This window comes from Nerophis lumbriciformis, linkage group LG07 (genome assembly GCF_033978685.3).
Source record: "Nerophis lumbriciformis linkage group LG07, RoL_Nlum_v2.1, whole genome shotgun sequence".
Lineage (NCBI taxonomy): Eukaryota > Metazoa > Chordata > Actinopteri > Syngnathiformes > Syngnathidae > Nerophis > Nerophis lumbriciformis.
The window spans coordinates 20,909,304-20,934,330 of NC_084554.2; the positions used below are offsets into that span (position 1 = coordinate 20,909,304).

A 25,027-nucleotide genomic window follows, 5' to 3' on the forward strand; every position below is an offset into this window, starting at 1 on the left:
AAAACTTGAATCCATACCTGAGCTATTTCCAGTTTCAGTACTCCTTCTGTAAAGCCCAGATTTTCATCTGCCTTAATCTCGCGGCCGTCTTTATACCAGAGAGCTGAGGTGTCCTTTTTTATGTTTCCCACCTTGAATGCAGCACAGTAGACTGTAGGATTATTACAACACAATGTTTTAAAGAATCTGAATGAAGCTAAGTCTTACCTTGCACTTCAGTACAACACAACATTCTGGTGTCACCTCGTAACCCAAATATTCAATAAAGTGAGGACCTGGAACCAACATGGTGGTCAAAAAGGTAAACGAAACTCATGGAGATTTCAGTGCAAAAGTCGAGATAAACACCTTGTTTTCTGGACCATTCTTTCCTCTGGAACTCAGATTCCTTCTGCAGATCCTTGAACACTGGAATCCAAAACAAATATTGTTTGCCACCAGTTGTAGTGGTGAAATTCTAACCTCCAATCGCTAACTAGGTCTAATTCGAAGTCGGTCTGACTGGACCTACCGTCTCCTATCAGTACCAGGCTGGACTGGTTGGTTGCTTTCCCATCTTGCATCTGAAAGGTGAAGGTTCCTTCATCTGCTGGTGTCAGAGACTCCATGATCATTTCAATCACACCGGTGTTCTTGTCAAAGTTCATCTTGTATTTCTGCCAGATGCCAACAGAAGGGAACATGAAGATCTGAGAAGAATGAAAAGTGGTGTTTGTTGCTGGCTGACCTCGCCCTGAGACACAACATTGTCGTTGAAAATGTAATCGACTTTGGCGTTGGCCGATATCTTGTCAGCCTGCAGCCAAAAGCGAACTCTGCCCTTTTCCAGCATCTCCACTGCCAGATCTGACTTGAGGGGAATAGCTAAAAGATGAGAGAAAGAATAACTTAGAACAGTTTTATAATGTTTAATGACGAGATTTCATGGTTTACAAACATGCTTCCATAAGTGAATGAAAAACTTAATTTTGCTTTTCTAAAGAAGAAATTATATGAACTTTGATATGAACAAAATGAACTTTTGAAGCGAAGTGGGTTGTACTCGTGCGATGACAACAAAGGCCTTCCTTCCTTCCTTTCTGCCTTCCTTCTTCATGCTTGAGTTGCTATGTTGCAGTGTGCTAATCGACTGCTGTTCTCTTAGAAGCCAGTAAGAGCAATAATTATCAATCAGTCAATCAAAGTGTAATGGTATGACCCTTAATCACAAGTGCCTCAAAGGGCTGCAATAATGATGTGATACATGTAGTATACATTTGCATATTACTTTTGGTCTTTCATTGACCAAGTACCCTGAGCGGTCTCTACTCCGCTGGCTTCGTTGCTCTGGATGGCCGCCTGACTTCTCAAGAGGGTTAGCACTTTAGCAGTTTGTGGTAGGCCAAGTTTGTGTGTTTTTTGTTTTTTTTAAAGTTTGTCATTTTCTTGTTTGTGGACTTTGGGACATCTGGAATCTTTTCCTTTGGGGGAGGGTACTGGTATGATCTGTTTCTGGTTGTCTTGTGTTCTGTTCCCCAAGTGTTTCTTTGTGTCCTGAGTTGCACCTATGTCTTGCCTTGACCTTTGTTTTTTCAATCACCTTCCTCTTGTGTCTAGTGCAGGTGTATTTATTTGTCTAGCCTGTGTATCTAGTTCTCAGTTAGCTGTCTAGTCTTTGCCTGGTCATCATATGTCCTGTGTAGTGACTTCCTCTCCAAACCAGTGTTAGCATTATTGCTCATAGCTTTTCATTTTGTTTTGTGTACTTTTGTCAGTGAGACGTTCAACTTTATGTTTTGTATAGGTTGATTGGCAACACTAAATTGGCCCTAGTGTGTGAATGTGAGTGTAAATGTTGTCTATCTGTGTTGTCTATCTGCAATGATGTGGCGACTTTTCTAGGGTGTACCCTGCCTTTCGCCCGAATGCAGCTGTCTCCAGCCCACCCCCGAGACCCTGAGAGGGTTGGGCAGTAGAAAATGGATGGATGGATGGATTTTGGGATCGAGAGTTACTAAAGATGAATGCATGGCTGAGTACATAGCATCCAGGTGAAGAAACAGTATCTGAGGAGCCGTTTACATCAGGAGGTCATACCAGTGGTGGGCCGTCAGGGCCATCAAGGCCTTCTCTGCTGGCCTAACATAACCAGAAATCATGATCATAATTAAAAATAAAAGTATTTTTTTATTTACTTTCCCTAAATATCAAAAAGTATTCATATTCTCTTCATGTCATATTATGCTCCTTCCATTGCTGTTGTTTTTAGGTTAGAGTTTTTATATAATCAGAATTCAGCTAGCTTATGTTGCCATGCTGTACGAAATCTGCCCGGGGCCTTCAGAATCAACAAGGCGGAAGTCTGTGCACGTAAGTGAAGGGCACATACAGTTGATAGATAATTGCGATAGCCAATCAGATCACAAGTTGTTGTCAGTAAGGCCTTCTAGCTGGCCTCACGTTGAACGTGACATTTAGGCGTCCTGTGATTGGATACTCACTGGTTTGAGCCGCGGCGGTGCTATGCAGATCAGCAGAGCCACACCGTTAGCAGATTAATTTATTAAATTATATCCGCAATCACGCCTTCTCTGCTGGCCGCACATAAATAATGATTATAAATTAATCAAAGTTAATTTTATTTTTAATTTACTTTCCATAGATATATAAAGATATATTATCTTCATGTCAGGCTGGCTTGTTGCCAGAGCTTTATGAATTTGGCCGTAGCCTTCTGAATCAACATAGTGTAAACGAACAGAACACATACAGTTGATAGACAGTTGTGATAGCCAATCAGATCACAAGTTGTTGACAGTAGCCTATCTAGGTAGCCTGACGTTAATGAGACTGTGATTGGATACTCACGTGTCACTCCAAAGTGAGTATCCAATTACAAGTTACAATTTAATGAAGCAGGAAGTGTTTCACCGTAGCCATACCTGGCTAGCAGAGAAATCACATATACTCACTTTTTGAACCCACAAAGAAGGAGAACAAAACGTTGATTAGTTGGCAGATATATATTTGCAAGACCATTTTCAAGAAGGATATTTCAAGAGAAACTACGTCTTGTGAGACGACGTCGGCAAACCTCAGAATCTAGCTCAGCTGTCCCGGCGATGAAATGGGGAAATGCCCGCCACTTCCACTCAAATCAACCGGCTATGAGCGGTACCACTGGCTTATACGGCGTTGAATGGGTGCTACAAATTGTGAGTTCAAATATTACATTTCTCTATTTTTTCACGTTTTATATGTTTTTTTTACAATTTTAATTTTGAAAGTACCACATAAGATATGTTTTAATTGCTGATGCGAGTTTATTTTTAAATGCGTCAGAAAATAGTCCGTTTTCTACACTGTTGAAGTGATTCAATTCACAGTAGTGTGTAAATGTGTTTCTGTATAGTATTTATCCAACAATGGTCATGTGGTGCGTAAATTATGGTATTTTGAGAGGTAATCATTGAAGTCGGACATCACTGAAGGCCTATGTGGGAAACACACGACCCACCACTGACTGGGTAATACAAATGTTTTAACGTGTTCTGTGTACAGCATGAGTAAATTAAGTGTTGATTGGGTAGAACTTCTGACTTCCTCCAAAGTTTCTGTAAAACTGGACTTGATTATCACAATCTAGGATTAGAATTTGTTGGAAACCTGAGGACCGCCTGAACACCTAAAAACAGCAGAAATGTTTTGTGGACTTACTTGGGAACTTGTGATCATGGCTGATCTCCAGCAGTCTCTTCATCTCTGAAAATGAAAGAGATTTTTGGAACATGTTTCATACCATTGTCTTTAACATTGACCAGTTTTAACATCTTCAGAGGTTATGAATGTTGACAGCACAGCTTTGAAGAATGCTGTTTTTTAAAAGAGACGTTCTTTACTTTAAAACTCACCTTCCTCTGAGATAGTGTAGCTGGATGACGCACCGTCAGTGTTACTGACAAGACATGAATAAATGCCAATGTCTTCCTCTCCGGGACATCTGAAAGTCACCTTTGACCTGAAATAATTTCATCAATGAGTGATTAAGCACAAAGTGTCTTTCAAATATCATCTCACTTGTTTCCTTTGGTCTCCACAGTCATGCGTGAATAGTCGGGGATATCCTCATAATTTTTAGACCACAAGAATTTTGAGTCAGGGGTCATGTTGCTGCATTCAAAGTTTAGGGAGATGTTGCCATCATCATCAACATCCACAACTATTTCCTTGGTGCCTGGAAGCCACAGGAAGGCAAAAAATATAGACATTATTCACTACAACATTGAGATTTTCCACTAGAAAGATTGGATTTCTTTTTTTTTTTTACCAGAAATATTTAGATTTTTCCTTAGAAATATTGAGATTATTTATTAGACATATTGATTTTATTCACTAAGAATATTGAAATTATTCACTGGAAATATTGAGATTATTCACTAAGAATATTGAGATTTTTCACAGGAAATATTGAGATTTTTTTCACTTGGAATATTTAGATTATTCACTAGAAATATTGGGGTTATTCACTAGGACTATTCAAATTATTCACTACAAATATATGATTATCTGCTAGGAATATTAAGATTTTTTACAAAAAATATGATTATTACCTTGAAATATTTAGATTTTTCACAAGGAATATTGTGATTATTCACTTTAAATATTGAGATTATGCGCTATAAATAATGGGATTATTTACTAGATCTATTGACATTATTCACTACAAATATTGACATTATTCACTGCTCATATTGAGATTTTTCACTGGGATTATTGAGAATATTCACTAGAAATATTAAATATATTACCGAGTACCAGAGGTGTGGACTCGAGTCACATGACTTGGACTCGAGTCAGACTCGAGTCATGAATTTGATGACTTTAGACTCGACTTGACAAAATGTAAAAAGACTTGCAACTCGACTTAGACTTTAACATCAATGACTTGTGACTTCACTTGTACTTGAGCCTTTTGAATTGACATGACTTGCTACTTTCCCCAAAACCCAAAGATGAAAAAGTTATTCGGGAGCGCTCCGTATTTTTCATTGTGTACTTGTCTATCAGCGTTGCGTGTGTCAGCTGGTGTGGTCTCAGTACAACAGCCAATCAAATTAGATCTACTTTGTTTTCATCACACAGCATTCATCCAATCAAATTGCAGGACAACCAACGAAGAAGACATGTCCAAACCACACGCCAGTGAACAAAAAATGATACCTAAAATAATTTCGTTTGGGTATAAAAATTACGAGGTGGTCAACACAAAACGGTTTGCAGTATGCAACACATGCGGTTCGAAAATGACTGATGGAGAGGCAACAACTTCCAACTTCGTCCGGCATTTGAAGTTGCACAAAGAACGGTAAGTTTTGAATGTAAGATAACGTTTATTGGCTAAGTAACGTGACTTTTATTTGCTGTGTAGTTAAATCAGTGAGGCTGTAAACTCACTGCTAACGTTATAACGTTATTGCAAACACGGGAATCTGTTGCAGTTCACTACCTTATTCATACTTTTTGTTCAGTGATTTTTTTTTAAGCAGGGTTACGTTAGTCAATATATCACACGTAACGTTAGACGGCGGTCAGCAGCACCGCATATTTTAGCCACCTAAAAAAAGACAAAAATAGTAAAATAAAGGTCAGTTAAAATGTATACTATATTATGAATAAGTGTACCGTTTTAGCTAGCTTTCTGACATACTGTTGGTTGTTTACCTCAGTGGTCCCCAACCACCGGGCCGCGGCCCGCTACTGGTCCGTGGATCGATTGGTATCGGGCCGCACAAGAAATATATATATATATTTTTTTCTTTTTTTAATTAAATCAACATAAAAAACACAAGATACACTTACAAGTAGTGCACCAACCCAAAAAAACTCTCTCCCCCCTTTTGTTCTGGGCATTGAACATGAAGACTCTTCCTTCACTGTTACGAGTGGCCATGAGAGTCTTGGCAGTGCCTGCCTCCAGTGCTCCAGTGGAGCGAGTTTTCAGCCATGGTGGCATCATACTACGCCCCCATCGTGCACAAATGACTGACAGACTCTTGGCTAATTTGGTCTTTTGCAAATGCAATGCAGCATAGGGCCCTGACATATAAAAAGTACAACTTTTTTGTTATGTTCACGTATATGTCATGTTTTTTCAATGTTAACACTTTTGTACAAATAAGTACATTTGCACTTTATTTTTCAATGTGTTTGTTCTGTAAAGGAATGAGTTAATGTTTAAAATGACTGGTTAATAGTGCTATTATGAAGTGCAATGTCAGCACAATTTTCTTTCCTGCAATTTAAAATGCACTTGTTTTAATAAATAAATACAGCGTTTGAAAAGCATACACAATCTGTGTTAATATATTAGTCTGTGGTTAAAAGGACTTGAAAGGACTCGAAACTCAAAATGCAGGACTTAGGACTTGACTTGAGACTTTCCAGTCTTGACTTTGGACTTGACTCGGGGCTTGCCTGTCTTGACTCGGGACTTGACTCGGACTCGAGGGCAAAGACTTGAGACTTACTTGTGACTTGCAAAACAATGACTTGGTCCCACCTCTGCCGAGTACTATTGCGATTATTCATTAGAAATATCGAGATTATTTACTAGAAATATTGAGAATTTTTAGTAGTTTATCAACTGTCCATATACCTCCTACCTGGCTTGGTCAGAGCTTGGACCCTCTCTGAGATGTCAGAAGTCTTTCCTACACCAGCTTGGTTCTGTGCTCGCACACGGAAAATGTACGTCTCTCCCTCCTTCAGATTCTTGACCTGCAGTACAACAAGAAGAATAAGCATGTTTTTAAAATTGTGACCACCTTCACAGTGACCTTGAAAAAGGTGTTCTCTGTAGCCTTGGTGTTGATTCCTCTCCAAGCTTCCTCTGGAGCTTCAGCTTCCTTTATATCGACGTAAAAGCCATTGACCGGATCTCGACCTTGATAAACTGGTGGTTTCCATAGCAAAGTCATGGAGTCACGTCGCACCTCTCTGAGTTCTAGATCATGAGGAGGTCCTAGCATGAAAAAACAGACAAAATATTGGAATACTGAAATTCCAGATCATGTTTTAAAGGCTGAAGGTTGAAATAAATCCCCTGAGAGCTGCTAAAAGTGCACCTGGAACAGCAATAGTCCACTCCTCACACAGGAACGTGTCGCTGGGAAGTGACGGAATGCCAACACCTGCAATATTGGCTGCTCGAACCTGAAACTGATACTTTCTGTTCTCCTTCAGGTCCGTCACCTACAGACATGAGAATAATCTTAGCTTCTGTGAACATCATGCTGGGAAAAACAAAGAAGACTCACTCTGTAGGCCCTTTCGCTGATTGCCCTAATGTTAGCCTCATGCCACTTGCCCGGCACTCCGTCGATGATTTCGCGGTAATCCACAAAGTATCCACTGATGTCAGCCCCGCCCACGAAGGCCGGCTGTTTCCAGGCGAGCACCATTGAGTCACGTACACACTCCAGTACACTGATGCCAAAAGGTGGAGCAGGGGACGCTGAGATGACAGACAACTCCAATGAACCCTGAATGCATGGCTAACTAAAGCTCACTAAAAGGGACACATTTCATTCTTAAAGCTAACTGAAGTGAATTTCAAAACTATGTTGTAAAGGCTGCAAGTACTTAAAAACGTTGTTTTAACCACAATATGTAACTATAGAAATAAGTTTTGTTCTTATTAAACACATATTTGAACAGCTTTTGAAGAATAAATTGAGGAGTTGGTAAGCATTATGCTAAAATGCTTAAACGTTCTGTCCTAACAAAGAACAACACATTTATTTGGTAAATCAACATTTCAAAACTAACTTCTGATGGACAAAAGCAGACTAAACGTTTTCTATTGTTGATAGTCTTTATGCTAAATTTCATTTTTTTCTCGTCAATTTCAGTAATCCATTTAATTGAAAACTATTCATAATTTATCTAATTCAGGCAGCCAAAACAACATTGGTAATTGCTTAGATGCCAGGTCAGGGAAATTGATAATACTGTGCTGTTAGTTAAAGTTAGATTTGTACAAAAAGATTAGAGTTTGATGCGCTAGTTGCACAAAGCCTCATTCTTGGTTGGTGATAATCTGACATCTTTGTGGTGGTTTGTCAAGTTTTCAAGCTCACCTGAAGGTTGTGGAAAGATGGTGTTCTGAGGAGCTATGCAGACCCTGCATCGGTTTATATATACTGATATATTGATATATATATAAATAATAGTAAATATATATAATCATATAAGAATTGATAGCAAATTTTTAATAATATGGTATAAGAAATAATAGTACATACATATATAATGATATAATATCAAAAAAAATTAACACATGAACAAGTAATGGTAAGGAAACTTGTTTTAAATGTTTTAACCGTCAAACTCTGCAATCCTTATAATTAAATCTTTCATAAAAATAGAATAGTTACAGTAAAGAAAACTTGTGGTCCTTCGCTTCAAATTTTGCAGCTTGACTCTGTTGAGATTTTTTGTTCTCTTTTTCTTTTTTGAGGTAAATTCTGCATATTGTTAGCCTAAATGAAGTCTTTTTTATGTCTTTTATGTCTTACAGTACAGCAGTTTCTATTTTTATGTTGTAGTGATCACAATAGATAATAATAATACACTGTATTTTATTGCTGGAACTGTTCACAAAATCTAAAACCCGGTTCAGTGTACATTATTATTGTTTTTAATTTCTAGAATTCCAAATCTCCCAATTATCCACCATTATCATTTATCAGTTGTAGTTCTTACAAATATATCATATTAAATAAAAGTTTAAAAAGTCTCCTAAAGCAATGACTCTTTAGTGTAAACAAAAAATGTAAGAGTTACAATTTTTCAAAACAAAAATGCTTGTTAATTGAATGCAAAAATCCTTAACACTTTTTGGTGCATACATCTTTGGACAATTTTGATCAGAATTTCAAGTCAAAGCATAATAATTGTGTGACTAAATGTACCAATCAGTGCTTTAAGTATAAAGGACTGACTAAGCTCCTTTTTTTAAACCTTTATTTTACATATATTTACAGAGGAATATAATTCAGCCGGACTTTGAAGCGGCAACCCCTCCTAGTTTGAAGATAAATGTGAAATGAAGGACGAGTAGAACAAAGGTAAATCACATCAAATATTCACAATTTACTTTGTTACATGCTCTAAAAATATTCAGTGACCTCCATTTGTGGAGTTGTTTGTCTCAACCTGACTGAACCGAATGCTAATGCTAGTAGGCTAAAGCTAAATCCGATGTGTTCATGTTGTCGCACTGAGATAAACACTGACATTTTTTGAAATTTTTATATTGTTATTTACAGCAGAAATGGACCAAAAGGAATCACCTGAGCCTCATTAAATCCTCATTTACTGAGAGGACCACTTTTTGACTGTTGTACACTGTGGACAAAAGACTGACTTTTTATGTAAATTCCAGGATATTAGTCATATATTTTGTTTATCATTGCTTTGAATTTTATTTACTTACACTTTAGTAACGAAAATATGACCTAATGTTGTCCGTTTATTTACATAGAATATTGTATACTATACCACTTCCATATGCCATCAGTCTGATTTATATAAACTACCCTGACGATCAGGTTGACCAAATTTTGGCAGAAGAAACTAGGCATGTGGTTATTTTAGCCCAGTTCCGAGTGAGAGGACGCACTCAAAGCTTGTATGTTGGATAAAAGGAGTGTAAGGTTGACTATATGGGTGTTATTTTAGATGTACAGAGCTCTAACAATGTTAACAAATTGTATTTAGAAGGTTATAAACAGTTTTTTAAGCACTGACTATGAAAATATTTGATTCATGAATAATAATTCCTACTTCGCCAAATCGTTTTTACCACAGTTGAACATGTAACCAATTAGACATGAAAAACAAGATTACTGTATTAGTGTGTTTTGTCGTTTGATATGCATATTTTACATGACATCTTTTAAAATGTGAAGTTTGTAATGTATTGGGTTGTGATATTTGTGTAAAGATGTGAAAAATCAACATATACATTCATGATTAGATTATTATGGAGGTATTATTGTAGCAAAAATTATTTGCAAACATGTATCTCTATCTGTGCGTGTGTAATCCAATTCACGTGTCTGGTACTAATGTGTGTGTCTGTATCTCAATCTGTGTGTGTGGTAATCAGTGTGTGTTCTCATGCTAATTTGTCTGTCAGCAAAAAAAAAAATCTGTCTCTGTATTTTGATCTGTGTGTGTGTGTAAAAAAAAACGTGTCCGTATTCAGAATTGTGTAAAGCAAGAACCCTCAATTGGCTGTCTTTTAAACGTGACTTTTGCTACACTTTTGCCGTGGAAGATTTGTGTGTGCGTATTCAGTCAGATGTGTGTGTGCGTATCCAGATGTGTGAGTGAGTGTATTACATTGTGTGTGTCTGTATTCAGATCTGTGTGAAACAGGAACACTCGATTGGCTGTCTTTTACATGTGACTTTTGCTACACTTCTGTCGTGGTAGATCTGTGTGTGCGTGCAGCGATTCGAACGTGTACAAAGTTTTGCCTGCAGCTTCAACTTTTCTTTACTTATACTTAACACGAGTCGGCACCTTGCAGTAGGGTTGTACGGTATACCGGTATTAGTATAGTACTGCGATACTTATAAATCATATTCGGTACTATACCGCCTCTGAAACGTACCGGTCCCCCGTAGTCGTCACGTTGTGTCATTGCTGGTTTACGAGCAGAGGAGCATGTTTGGTAGCGCACAATCACGGAGTACTTACAAACAGAAAATGTGTGCGGACTGAAAAGGCTGAACGGACACATTTTGGCTAAAAAACTAACGATAAAGGTGAAGCTATAACACTGAAACGCCCACCGGATCAGGTGCTTTAAGACATGGCTAACTAGCTAGCGGCTAAAGTCGAGCCGCAGTCAGCAGTGTTTTAGCTACTTCTAAATCACTAATCCACGCCTCCACTGCGACAAATAAAGTGAGTTTCTTACAAGTATCATCCCTGCAGAACAAGGAATCGCTAAACATGCTTCACTACACACCGTAGCTCACCGGCGTCAAAATGTAAACAAACGCCATTGGGGGATCTACGCCGAACATCCACTGTAATGATACCAAGTACAGGAGCGTATCTCGTCGATACTACTATGATTACGTCAATATTTTTTGGCATCACAACATCTTCTTTCGTGTTTTTTCAAATTTATATTATGTTTATATACTCAGGAAATATGTCCCTGGACACATGAGGACTTTGAATATGACCAATGTATGATCCTGTAACGACTTGGTATCGGATTGATACCCAAATTTGTGGTATCATCCAAAACTAATGTAAAGCATTCAAACAACAGAAGAATAAATTATTACATTTTAACAGAAGTGTAGATAGAACATGTTAAAAGAGAAAGTAAGCAGTTATTAGCAGTAAATGAACTAGTAGATTAATAATTCATTTTCTACCACTTGTCCTTAATAATGTTGACAAAATAATAGAATGGACAATGACACAATATGTTACTGCATACGTCAGCAGACTAAATTAGGAGCCTTTGTTTGTGTACTTACTAATAAAAGACAAGTTGTCATGTATGTTCACTATCTTATTCAAGGACAAACTTGCAATAAGAAACATATGTCTAATGTACCGTAAGATTTTTTGTTAAAATAAATCCAGTAATGCAAGTTTTTGTGGTACTCTTTATTTAGAAAAGTATTGAAAAGTATCGACACAATTTTGGTACCGGTACCAAAATATTGGTATCGGGACAACACTACCTTGCAGCCACTTGCACTCCTATTGGCATTGAAGCCAAGAATAATGGACTTTCCATCACTTGCTGTAAGTAAAAGTTCATGTTTTAGAAGTAACTTAGTGGTCAGAAGTATTTTTGTTTTCAAATAAGCTATCAATAATGTCACGACATGACGGCTGAAATAAGTTTCCTCCATCCTTTCCGTCCTTCAATTGACGCACATAAAGTAATACACACACAAATACAGATACACACACACAGATTGTATTACACGCACACAAATCTGAATACACACACAGAAATATTCCACGGCAGAAAAGTAGCAAAAGTCACTTGTAAATAGACAGCCTATCGAGGGTTCTTGCTTTAGACACACACTTTTTTTTTTTTACACACACTTATTCACACACCGATCGAAATACGGACTGAGATTTTTTTTTTACCCATAGAGAAATCATTATAAAGACACAAATTAGTATACGTACACATGCACAGATTGAGATACGTGTTTGCAAATAATTTAGCTACAATAATACTTCCATAATTATTACCATTATTACAAGATTTAAACATGGTCTCTGTGTTCTACGCATGTGGAATAGCAAAGGGATGCACAACTCGTCAGAACATCTGAGCTTGGCTGTCTGCTGTGTCATTCAATCAGTTACTTACCTGTGAGGAGAACGCCACCTACTGTTTATTTGATGTCACCTCGAGTACATGTTTTAGGTTTAAAAATGTGTATGACAATGAAGTTTGTTTTTCTACCTCCGTCCTAAGGCAGTGCTCACCTGCTGACTCTGAGTGGGGCCCCTGAGTGTGCTCCTGGTTAGCAGAAGCATCTACTGACAACTCACATGTCTGCTCAGTCTCCGACCTCTCGGCTGTTTTTACAGCGTGATTGGAGCCTAATTGTGCTTCTGTGTCAGTAAGTGCTTCACAAAGTGAGCCCGGCGCAGACTGTGAGAGCTGATCGTTCACCACATTGTGGGCCTGAGACACACTTAATGCCCGCTGGTTGTTTGTCTCTGCGGGGTGTGAGGGGCCCGAGTTTACCACCTGGGCCTGCCCCTGCCCGTGCTCGGGGTCAGTCTGAGCTTTGCTCAATTGCATTGTGTCAGGGGAGAGCTGGACAGTGTCATGCGTGCCCATCCAGCGTGGCCTGTGCAGGGTTAGTTGGCCTGCTTTACCCCCCGGCCCCATCTCCGGCAACACACCATGAGGGATGCCGCCCCCTACAGGAGTTAGCAGAGAAAATCAAGAGAAGCTTTTTTTAGGACAAACAGATGCGAGTCACATAAGCAGAGTTTACAATGACTAAAACAATGGATCAATAAATAAGCAGAAAATATGTCTTCATCTGACTGGAAAGAAAAGATGAAGACAAGATGGCCGAAAGGTGACATCCATGTGAGGACATGATGAGAACATGCAGCCAAACTTTAGTCACATTGCAAATGTATTAAATCAACGTTACCTCGTGCAAAAATGGCATCAAATGTATGAAGATTGCTTTTTAAGACTGACTACAAAATAGATGAAATTGTTTAAAGTTAAAGTTAAGTACCAATGATTGACAACACACACTAGGTGTGGTGAAATTTGTCCTTTGCATTTGACCCATCCCCTTGTTCACCCCCTGGGAGGTGAGGGGAGCAGTGGGCAGCAGCGGTGGCCACGCCCAGGAATCATTTTTGGTAATTTAACTCCAATTCCAACCCTTGATCCTGAGTGCCAAGCAGGGAGGTAATGTGTCCCATTTTATAGTCTTTGGTATGACTCGGCCGGGGTTTGAACTCACAACCTACCGATCTCAGGGCGGACACTCTAGGCCACTGAGTAATTCTAACCACATTTTGAAAAGTCATTGCAAGTCCGTATTTCTGAGCGCTTAGTAATTAATTAATCTGTATTCATCGTGTTTAGAACAGTTTTTGGTATATATATATATACACATTTAGGCTGAGATACTAAAGGTGTGCATGTGTGTATTGAATTACGTAAAAACTTGAGAGCACACAAAGATAGGCTACTTCATCTTCTACTTCTAGTTCATATACCAATTAGTTTGTTTGTCTTCATGTATATGCAGAATATATGCCGATTATTACAAAACACAATGCTGGGAGGAGGAGATGCAAACATACTCATTCAGCATTCACAGTGTGATTAAACAAACCTTAAACTGTCTTGCAGCCACTGTTTTTGCATCTATATTTAGAACGCTTGGAATGTACGCGCAAACTTGCACATTAAGGCAAAAATGGCCGTGAGAAAAGAGGACATTGATGCAATGACATATGAAAGCATATTTGTCAACATATTTGTACGTCAAATAAAAGCATTGGACACATCTATTTAGCGATTACATTTTATACCTGCTTTATGAATTAAAGGGGACTAAAGATAATTTTGTACTTTTTTGACTTATAAATGTTGTTACAATGTTGGACACTTGTGTTAAAAAATGCCAAAGCATCAAATCATAAGGTACATTTGAACTGAGCGTACAGCAGTTTCAGATGCATCTGAACACTTTTTTTTTTACAGTCTTTTTTTAACCAGATTGACGGACGTACGTATGTGGGCATTCTAGTATATGCTCTCTGCCAGCCTCCTGCCTCTCTGCTGTACTAAGGCTGTTGGCTGCAGCCTCCAGTGTCATTCCTTCTTGTTTCATACCATCCCGCCTGCTGTGAGATTTCTAAAACAAATACTCCAGTGTTTATTTGTGTTTTGTCAACATTGACTAGTATTAAGTTGGATTAGCCGCTTAACTGCTGCTGAAGAACAGCAACATTGCAACATTACTAGCCAAAGCATATATAATAGATATTATTCGTACCACAAGCAAGTGTGCTAAAATTAGATTAAAGTAATCAATTGTCCTTTTTAAGGTGCCGATTGGAGCCAGCAGATTTGTTTTGGTTTCTGTTTGCATTTTTTGAATGACATTAGTTTTGTTTCATATGAATATATTTTATTATAATATATATTGAATATATGTTATTCATATAGGAAATTATATGAAAACAATTATTGTACCATGTATTTTCTTGCCTTTGGATCATTCCGGTGTTTTTGGCACTAACGCAACGTCTCCCAGAGCGCACCTTGACGTGCTAAAAATAGATTCTGTTGTACAGAATTGTCTTCTATTTAGCCCACAAAATGTGGTGCAGATTATATTTGTGTGATGCATGTTCAACATAACAAAACAACACAAGTTGGAGCATGATGTCATGGATGTGCAGTAAATGTGTGTCTCTATACTGACAGCAGGTAGTACACACAAAATACTCATTTAAAAATGCTTTTGTACTTGTTATAAATTGTACACAGTCTTAGTAGATCATACGCAACACAACCACTAATAGTACACACAATTGTATACTTTGTACACACTATTTAGTACTATTTAGTAGATCAGACTCCAAATGTATTGTCTTGAAAGCCACAAATCTCAAATATTCAAGCAATGCAAGTAAAACAGAGCAAGGTTAGTTGCCTTGGAAATAGTAGTTGGGGTTTGGTGGGACCTGTTTGTTGGTACCTTGAACACGGGCTGGGGATGCTGACAAGGCATTACACCCAAGACAGGTGAGGGAGATGTGAGGGGAGAGGAAGGGAAGGATGTTGGGATGTGATTCTTGGGCTGGTTTGTAACGACCACTGAGTTGGATCGCACTGACCCAAATTAGAGGAAGTGTACAAGTCCTGACCCTGTCCCCGCCTCAGGCTGTGCAGAGAGAGGTGTGCTGAGAGGTAGGGTGGATGTTGGTGGACAGATCACACAAGACTAACAACCATGGTAGAGAACAGTGTGAAAGTGAAGATGGCTCAAACAGACAAAGGTGATCAGATGCTACATCCCTTATATAAATATCCTAATTGCTTCAAATAATACATTTGGAATTTTTAGCAAGCATGTGTACAGAGATTCTAATTAAGATTAGAAAATATTACTTTGTTTGGAAACTATAGGAAGGTATATTTATACAAATATGATCATTAGCTTGTCTTCACTGGAAACTACACCCACTTCTTTTGCAGAATGTATATGATTTATACAATTTGTATTCTAAATGCCATGAAAGATGTTCCAACAATTGCTTTTTTTCCTCACCAATTGCAGCCTTCACCTCTACAGCTTCTGATTCCTTAGAAAAGTGACTGAGTCCTGCGGCATTTACAGCCCTCACCCTGAACACGTACGTCTCTCCTGTCATCAATCCATGGCAGATGAACCTACAGAGAAGTCTAGAACTTAGACAACAAGATACTGTACATTGAAAAAAAAATTATGAAAGTTTACCTGGTTACATTGACAGGTTTGTTGTTGCAGGGCTCCCAGGAGTTGCTACCCACAACGCTAGCTTCAATGTAGTAGCCCACCAACTCTTTAGCATCTAGGGATGCTTCCCAGGATACTACGACTGACGTGTCTGTGTTTCTTGTAGGAACAACTTTGCTTGGAGCAGCGGGGATGTCTACAAATTCAAACATATTGCTCATATGTCACAGCTGTCATTGTAGGCTGTTAAACATAATTGTGTTTTTGGGAGTCCGCTGACCCAGCTTGTCTCCAACCGTCGTGGCCTCAGTGGGGTCTGACGGCTCACCGACGCCAGCAGAGTTGCAGCAGCGGACACGGAAGCAATAGGAGTTCCCCTCAGCGAGGTCGAACAGAGCAAAACGAGGTGACTTGACTGGGATCTCTGTGTTCACCCTCTGCCAGGTGTCTGTGCCGGACACACACTAAAGGAGTAGAAATGGTCAATAACAAAGGCCGTAGAGGATTTTGGATATTCCCTGCGTTCAAAGGGTGCCATCATTTCCTATGGTACCAAACCCATGTGACCAGATTTCATCTGTACTGTACACCATCTACCTTACCAATAGGGTTCCTGAAGGGCGGTGCTAGACCCACTGTCATTTCGATGCAACAAGAAAGGATGACCTCGGATTATAATTTCATGTTAAGTACATTGGACTGTACTATACCACTTTCTCTTTCTTAAGAGAATTCAGTTATGTACACTGTCACAAGTTGTAACACTATTTTCAAAGCTATGAACATCACACCTCCACACCCCTGAGTGGAAAGACTAGTTACTTTTGAGCCGTTTTGAATATGACATACCAAAGTGAGCTGGACAGAACTGGACTGTACCGTTTAGCTTTTTATTGCAAGTAAACATGCTCAATTACCTTCTCCACATAGTACATGACACCCTCCAGGCCTTTCTCACCAGGTGGCCTCCAGCTGAGCACCACATAGTTCTTGGTTGCTTCTGTCACCTGCAGGTCGCGAGGTCTGCCAGGTACAATACCCTCTGCCAAAAGTTTCATTAGAAATCACAAGTAAAGGTCAAATAAACCTGACTTTTTTTTCAGAAGTTGAAAATTGGGATCTTGTAACCTGCAGGTTCTTCTTCTGTGACAATGATTTGACCAGTCCAAGGAGCAGAGGTACCTGACAATAAGATGTAGAGTTTGTCCATCAACTGCTCTTTGAAAGTCTCAAATATTACCGCACTAGAAATGTCCAAACCGTAATACCTCTCATACGGGCTCGGTCAGCAGGGTCCATGGCGGCCACGGGTTCAGACACACGGGACGGATGACTCATTCCGCTTTTGTTGACAGCGCGCACACGGAAGATATAAGACCGGCCCTCCACCAATCCGGTGACAGGAAATCGAGAAAACTTGACAGGAGTGTCGTTGCACTGGATCCAGTGGTTGGTTCCAACTTCACATCTGCACATATTTAATTACCACAATTACCACTTGTACAATTTATCGTGAAGCCTTGCATTTAAAGGATGTTTGAATATATTTTCACTCAAGGTATCCTCAGTACGGTTTGTCATTTCCATCAAATTTCTATTTGACAATGGAGGACACAGAGTCAGATTAGAGTTTCCACAGAAACAACATTTTAGAAATGTAATTTAATGTCTAACCTGTCCACAAAGTAACCAAGGATAGAGTTGCCCCCATCAACCGCTGGCTGCTTCCAGGTGACAATGATGTAGTCCTTATTGGCATCCAAACAGCCAACATCGAGGGGGGCCCCTGGTGCGCCTTGCACTTCAGCATCAGCGTCTTGGACATACAGAAAGAACAAAATTAACCCCGCTTGTTTCTGTAGAATATACTGTATAAAATAAAACCTTCTATTTAATTGAATTAATCAGAAGAGCAGCTTTAAATTGTTTCTGTTTAGTAGCAATATTTAGGGTTAATCAGATCACATCGATTAAACAAAATTTTGATGACACCCCCCCTTCCCATCCCGATATATATATATATATATATATATATATATATGTGTGTATAAATATATATATACGTATATATATATATATATATATACATATATATATATATATATATACTGTATATCTCGCATATATATATATATATACATATAAATGCGAGATATACAGTATATATATATATATACATATATATATATATATATATATATATATATATATATATATATACACATACATACATACATACATACATACATACAGTATATGTATGTCATTTTGATGACAACCTCCCCCCTCTCACCACACACATTTCAGGTCACAACACTTCAGATTTTAAGAAGCTGACCTCTCACAAAGACGTAAGCAGAATATGTTTCATATCCAGACTTGGTGGTGACCCGCAAGGTGTAAAGTCCTTCATCCTCTTTGTTCAGGTGTGTGAGAGTCAACGTGGCTCGGTCTCCACTCCACTGCATGTGTGTCCACTTGGTCGGACCGAGTAGGACATCTGGAGGAGATGTCACAACTCTGTTTGGAATGAATGTCAAAAAATAAGTGTACTCCATGAAACTTACCGTCTCTAAACCACTGCACCTCAGGTTGGTAGCGGGGCAAGGCGGGGTAGATGACGACCGCACATCCCAGACTCATGGTCTCACCCTCCCTCCCAAATGACACACCAAACGTATCAGCAATGTGAGTTTGGAAGGTGATGCCATACTCAGACACTGGACCATCTGCATATGAACACAACAGCAGGTGTTTTGGAAATTACATTCAACAATGACTTGGAAACAACGACTATGTTAATGTCTTGTGGTGCAAAGTCAGCAAGATGTGACACATAAAGCAACTCAATTATGCTAGAGGAACTAAAGACTAAACACAACAAACCAAAGAAAACCTTGTGGAAGTCAACTTGAAAAAAAAAATTATTTTCCAAACTGTTAGCACATGTATGTCAATTGAAAGTGCATATACTACAATTAAAAAACGTGACGATGCACACTCTCGACTTGTGTGAGGTTAAACAAAACAAAACACTGACTAATTTACCTTTAGCACTTCTCCCTGCAGCATCAAACAAACAAACGAGCAGTCAAATACAAATATCACAATCGATCATCTGACTTGCTAATGTATTAATTTAGTAATATCCATCCATCCATCCATCTTCTTCCGCTTATCCGAGGTCGGGTCGCGGGGGCAGCAGCCTAAGCAGGGAAGCCCAGACTCTCCTCTCCCCAGCCACTTCGTCCAGCTCTTCCCGGGGGATCCCGAGGCGTACCCAGGCCAGCCGGGAGACATAGTCTTCCCAACGTGTCCTGGGTCTTACCCGTGGCCTCCTACCGGTCGGACGTGCCCTAAACACCTCCCTAGGGAGGTGTTCGGGTGGCATCCTGACCAGATGCCCGAACCACCTCATCTGGCTCCTCTCGATGTGGAGGAGCAGCGGTTTTACTTTGAGCTCCCCCCGGATGGCAGAGCTTCTCACTCTATCTCTAAGGGAGAGCCCCGCCACTCATTTCAGCTGCTTGTACCCATGATATTGTCTTTTCGGTCGTAACCCAAAGCTCATGACCATAGGTGAGGATGGGAACGTAGATCGACCGGTAAATTGAGAGCTTTGCCTTCCGGCTCAGCTCCTTTTTCACCACATCGGATCGATACAGCGTCCGCATTACTGAAGACGCATCACCGATCCGCCTGTCGATCTCACAATCCACTCTTCCCTCACTCGTGAACAAGACCCCGAGGTACTTAAACTCCTCCACTTGGGGCAGGGTCTCCTCCCCAACCCGGAGATGGCACTCCACCCTTTTCCGGGTGAGAACCATGGACTCGGACTTGGAGGTGCTGATTCTCATCCCAGTTGCTTCACACTCGGCTGCGAACCGATCCAGTGAGAGCTGAAGATCCTGGCCAGATGAAGCCATCAGGAAAACATCATCTACAAAAAGCAGAGACCTAATCCTGCAGCCACCAAACCAGGTCCCCTCAACGCCCTGACTACGCCTGGAAATTCTGTCCATAAAAGTTATGAACAGAATCAGTGACAAAGGGCAGCCTAGGCGCAGTCCAAACCTCACTAGAAACGTGTCCAACTTACTGCCGGCAATACGGACCAAGCTCTGACACCGATCATACAGGGAGCGGACCGCCACAATCAGACAGTCCAATTCCCCATACTCTCTGAGCACACCCCACAGGACTTTCCGAGGGACACGGTCGAATGCCTTCTCCAAGTCCACAAAGCACATGTAGAATGGTTGGGCAAACTCCCATGCACCCTCAAGGACCCTGCCGAAAGTATAGAGCTGGCCCACAGTTCCACGACCAGGACGAAAACCACACTGTTCCTCCTGAATCCGAGGTTCGGCTATCTGGCGTAGCCTCCTCTCCAGTACACCTGAATAGACCTTACTGGGAAGGCTGAGGAGTGTGATCCCACGATAGTTGGATCGGTTCCCCTTCTTAAAGAGAGGAACCATTACCTCGGTCTGCCAATCCAGAGGTACCGCCCCCGATGTCCACGCGATGCTGCAGAGTCTTGTCAACCAAGACAGCCCCAGAGCATCCAGAGCTTTAAGGAACTCCGGGCGGATCTCATCCACCCCCGGGGCCTTGCCAACGAGGAGCTTTTTAACTACCTCAGCAACCTCAGCCCCAGAAATAGGAGAGTCCACCACAGATTCTCCAGGCACTTCTTCCTCATAGGAAGATGTGTTGGTGGGATTGAGGAGGTCTTCGAAGTATTCCCTCCACCGATCCACAACATCCGCAGTCGAGGTCAGCAGAACACCATTCTCACCATACATGGTGTTGACAGTGCACTGCTTCCCCTTCCTGAGGTTGTGGATGGTGGTCCAGAATCGCTTCTAAGTCGTTTTCCATGGCTTCCTCAAACTCCTACCATGTCCAAGTTTTTGCCTTCGCGACCGCTGAAGCCGCACACCGCTTGGCCTGTCGGTACCTGTCCGCTGCCTCCGGAGTCCTATGAACCAAAAGAACCCAATAGGACTCCTTTTTCAGCTTGACGGCATCCCTCACCGCCAGTGTCTACCAACGGGTTTTAGGATTACCGCCACGACAGGCACCAACTACCTTGCGGCCACAGCTCCAATCAGCCGCCTCGACAATAGAGGTGCGGAACATCGTCCACTCGAACTCAATGTCCAGCACCTCCCTCGTGACATGTTGAAAGTTCTTCCGGAGGTGGGAATTGAAACTCTCTCTGACAGGAGACTCTGCAGACATTCCCAGCAGACCCTCACAATGTGTTTGGGCCTGCCAGGTCTGTCCGGCATCCTGCCCCACCATCGCAGCCAACTCACCACAAGGTGGTGATCGATAGAAAGCTCCGCCCCTCTCTTCACCCGAGTGTCCAAAACATGAGGCCGCAAATCCGATGACACAACTACAAAGTCGATCATGGAACTGCGGCCTAGGGTGTCCTGGTGCCAAGTGCACATATGGACACCCTTATGTTTGAACATGGTGTTTGTTATGGACAATCTGTGACGAGCACAAAAGTCCAATAACAAAACACCACTCGGGTTCTGATCCGGGTGGCCATTCTTCCCAATCACGCCTCTCGATGTTTCACTGTCGTTGCCAACATGAGCGTTGAAGTCCCCTAGTAGGACAAGGGAATCACCCGGGGGAGCACTTTCCAGTACTCCCTCGAGTGTATCCTAAAAGGCTGGGTACTCTGAACAGTCAGGACCCGTCCCCCACCCGAAGGCGGAGGGAATCTACCCTCTCGTCCACTGGTTCGAACTCCAAAGTGCAGGCTTTGAGCCGGGGGGGCAACAAGAATTGCTACCATAGCTTGTCGCCTCTCACTGCGTGCAACGCCAGTGTGGAAGAGAGTACAGCCCCTCTTGAGAGAACTGGTTCCAGAGCCCTTGCTGTGCGTCAAAGTGAGTCCGACTATATCCAGCTGTAACTTCTCCACCTAGCGCACTTGCTCAGGCTCCTTCCCCCCCAGCGAGGTGACATTCTACGTCCCAAGAGCTAGCTTATGTAGCCGAGGATCGGACCGCCAAGTGTCCTGCCTTCGGCTGCCGCCCAACTCACAACGCACCCGTTGTGAGCTGGGTATAGGAACTTTGCGTTCCTATACAAAAGCTGCCAGGAACAAGTTGTTTATTTTTTATATGTTGTGTACTTCTACAACAATATATTTGACAACAGAAAGAAAGAAAAACAGTAAAATATTTTGAGTTGCGGGAACTTTTGTGTGTTGAAGAAGGCTGGTTAGTGGAACAATTTTGCAGTGTTTTACTTAGCAGTAGTGTTTAAGCTAGTATGCAGTTTAATGTTTTTATGCATTTTTACAAGTTTCATTTCAATATGCGAAGCTAGAAGAAGTGGCTAGAAGAAGTGGCCGGACTCTTAATAGTAATTACAGTGTAACCTGTGTTATCTTCCTCTGCTTTGTGTGATGCAACGGGTTGCACGGCACCAAAGTAACCCGCCAGTTACGGTTCCTGCTCTTCTGTTCCACACTAGACTCAAACCTAGGTCGTCCGCATGATTGACGAGTGTGCTAACTACTGAGCTAAAAGCCTGAGCTATCAACCCAACAGCCAGCATTGCTTTTGAGGTTGTTAGGGAATGAGGTTTACCAATGTACACTTGGCCCAGCCACACTGCCTGGCCTTTGTTACACTCACCCTTCTAAATCGCACTCTCATCAGGGTCACGGCACCATGTGTAACCAGTGTTTTTTTCCTCTGCGTTGTCTGATGCAACGGGTCGCACGGCACTACTGTAACCCGCCTGGTTTGGTCCCTGCTCTTCTGTACCGACTGGGACTCGCACCTGAGTCGTCCGCAAGAGAGACGAGTGTGCTAACTACTAAGCTAAAAGCCCGGGCATCTGTCTGGCCTCTGTTATACACAGGTTTATTTAATATTCAGTATTGCTCACTAGGACTATTCGTTGTTAGCTTAACAAACTGAGAAAATATGTTTTTAATAGTATGTCTTTCTTGGATGTTGAGCTATCTATCAGGAAGATCACAGAGAGTGTCTTTTAATGGTAGACTATCTGAACGCAAGTACAATTACTGTGGCGTGCCTCAAGGAAGCTGCTTAGGTCCTCTACTTTTTATTATTTTTATTAATGATCTTCCCTGTGTTACAACAAACACCAATATGGTTATGTATGCAGATGACACAACTCTGTACAGTACTGCCTCTACCTTAAATGGCCGAGAAAATAACTTAAATCAGGACCTGGAGAGAGTGTCACGCTGGGTAAATGATAGTAAACTTGTTGTGAATATTGACAAAACAAAAAGCATTCTTTTTGGATCCAGGCATATGCTTGTTGATGACCCTCAGCTTCATATTTCAATGTCAGACATACCTATTGAGCAGGTCAAAAAAGCAAAACTGCTTGTTGTGCTATTAGACAGTCACCTGTCATGGTCCGATCATATTGATGGTATTTTAATGAAAATGGGAAGAGGTTTAGCCATGGTCAGGAAGTGCTCCACCTTCTTGACATCCTCAACAATGGATCAAGTCATACAGTCCTTGGTTTTCTGTCATCTTCATTACTGTCCAATAATATGGTCCGCTACGACTAAGTCTGAGCTGAACAAACTGCAACTTGTTCAGAACAGAGCGGCTAGACTGGTACTTAACTGTTCTTTGCGCACTAATATTTCATTTATGCATTCACGCCTGTCCTAGTTGTCTGTTGAACAAAATATGTATTGTAGTCTCCTTATGTTCTTTAGAACTATCATTTTAGATCAATCACCAGATTACTTTTACATACAGTTTTTAAAATCCACTAACACACATATTCATGACACTAGGAATGCCAGCAATGGCTATTTGCCACTTCCTGCTCCCAGGACCAATCTCCTCAAACATACAGTCATGTATGGATTTATATCATTCTGGAATGGGTTGCCATCTCACAATCTCTCACAAAGTAAATTGTCATTCAAGACAGCTTTGAAGATAGACCTATTGCAGCTGTCCACATGACGTGAATTTTTAATACTGGTTTTAACTAGCTTTTTTATCTTATGTTGTATTTTTCTATTGTATAATGTTTGGTAACGCATGTATTCTTTGTATTTTAATTTTGTATGGTCCTATATGGACCCCAGGAAGACTAGCAATCGCCTTGGCGTCAGCTAATGGGGATCCATTCAATAAACAATAAAGGTAATAAACAAGGATACATGTGAAATAGAGGAGGCAAAAAACAAGTGGAACACATCAAATATTCTCAATTTACTTTGTTTGTAACAGTCAACGACAGGCCATTAGTGTAGTTAATAGCCTCAACACAAGTGACTGAATGCTAATGCTAACAAGCTAACTTTAAATCTTTAAAACTTAAAACTTTAAAGATGTTCTCACTTTGTCGCCATGAGATAAACATTGACATTTATTATTTATATATTGTTATTTACAGCTGAAATAGATCTTAAGGACTTATCTGACTCTCATGAATTTATCATTTACAGAGGGGAAGATGTTCTGACTGTTGGAGACTGTGGACAAAACCCTGACTTACTGTTTCGTATTTTATTTACTTACATTTTAGTAAAATAAATCTGACCTATTATTGTCTGTTTACTGAATGGCATCAATGTAGAAATATACTGTACCACTCATCCATATGTCATCAGCCTGATTTGTAGAAACTACCCTGAACTGTAAAATGCGGTGGAAACACAAACCACACAAGTCTACAGGAACCTATAGTTCCTGGAACTAAAGGTTCCGGGAACTTAAAGTTCCTGAATTTTTATTGGAAAAGGCCGAATCTGAAGTTAATATACTACACAGGTATAGTATACAGATCAGGTCTTGGTTCTCATCAGATCAGAGGCTGAATTAGCATGAATAGATATTTCGTGTTTTGCTTATATAATACACATTAAGAAGAGCTTTTACAGAAATAATGAGAACTGTAAATAAATAATACGTACGTCTTGGAGCAGGCAGGGACTCGTCAACTTCACCTTTGAACCC

At 40.6% G+C, this 25,027-nt stretch overlaps 1 protein-coding gene across 1 annotated transcript in view; it reads right to left on the reverse strand.

Moving 5' to 3' along the window:
• LOC133609763 (myomesin-1-like) overlaps positions 1-25,027 on the reverse strand; it is a 108,361-nt gene that overhangs the window by 61,865 nt on the left and 21,469 nt on the right. The window contains exons 8-30 of the mRNA XM_061965661.2: positions 24,985-25,026; positions 18,596-18,757; positions 18,367-18,528; positions 17,703-17,844; positions 17,297-17,496; positions 17,157-17,210; positions 16,946-17,070; positions 16,309-16,492; positions 16,050-16,224; positions 15,861-15,982; positions 12,526-12,969; positions 7,296-7,492; positions 7,104-7,230; positions 6,816-7,000; positions 6,642-6,756; positions 4,057-4,213; positions 3,891-3,997; positions 3,697-3,741; positions 728-864; positions 512-656; positions 349-408; positions 208-275; positions 18-131 (exon numbers count right to left, since the gene is read on the reverse strand). Coding sequence (XP_061821645.2) covers positions 18-131; positions 208-275; positions 349-408; positions 512-656; positions 728-864; positions 3,697-3,741; positions 3,891-3,997; positions 4,057-4,213; positions 6,642-6,756; positions 6,816-7,000; positions 7,104-7,230; positions 7,296-7,492; positions 12,526-12,969; positions 15,861-15,982; positions 16,050-16,224; positions 16,309-16,492; positions 16,946-17,070; positions 17,157-17,210; positions 17,297-17,496; positions 17,703-17,844; positions 18,367-18,528; positions 18,596-18,757; positions 24,985-25,026 — 3,269 coding nt within the window. The remainder of the gene's footprint in view (positions 1-17; positions 132-207; positions 276-348; positions 409-511; positions 657-727; positions 865-3,696; positions 3,742-3,890; positions 3,998-4,056; positions 4,214-6,641; positions 6,757-6,815; positions 7,001-7,103; positions 7,231-7,295; positions 7,493-12,525; positions 12,970-15,860; positions 15,983-16,049; positions 16,225-16,308; positions 16,493-16,945; positions 17,071-17,156; positions 17,211-17,296; positions 17,497-17,702; positions 17,845-18,366; positions 18,529-18,595; positions 18,758-24,984; position 25,027) is intronic.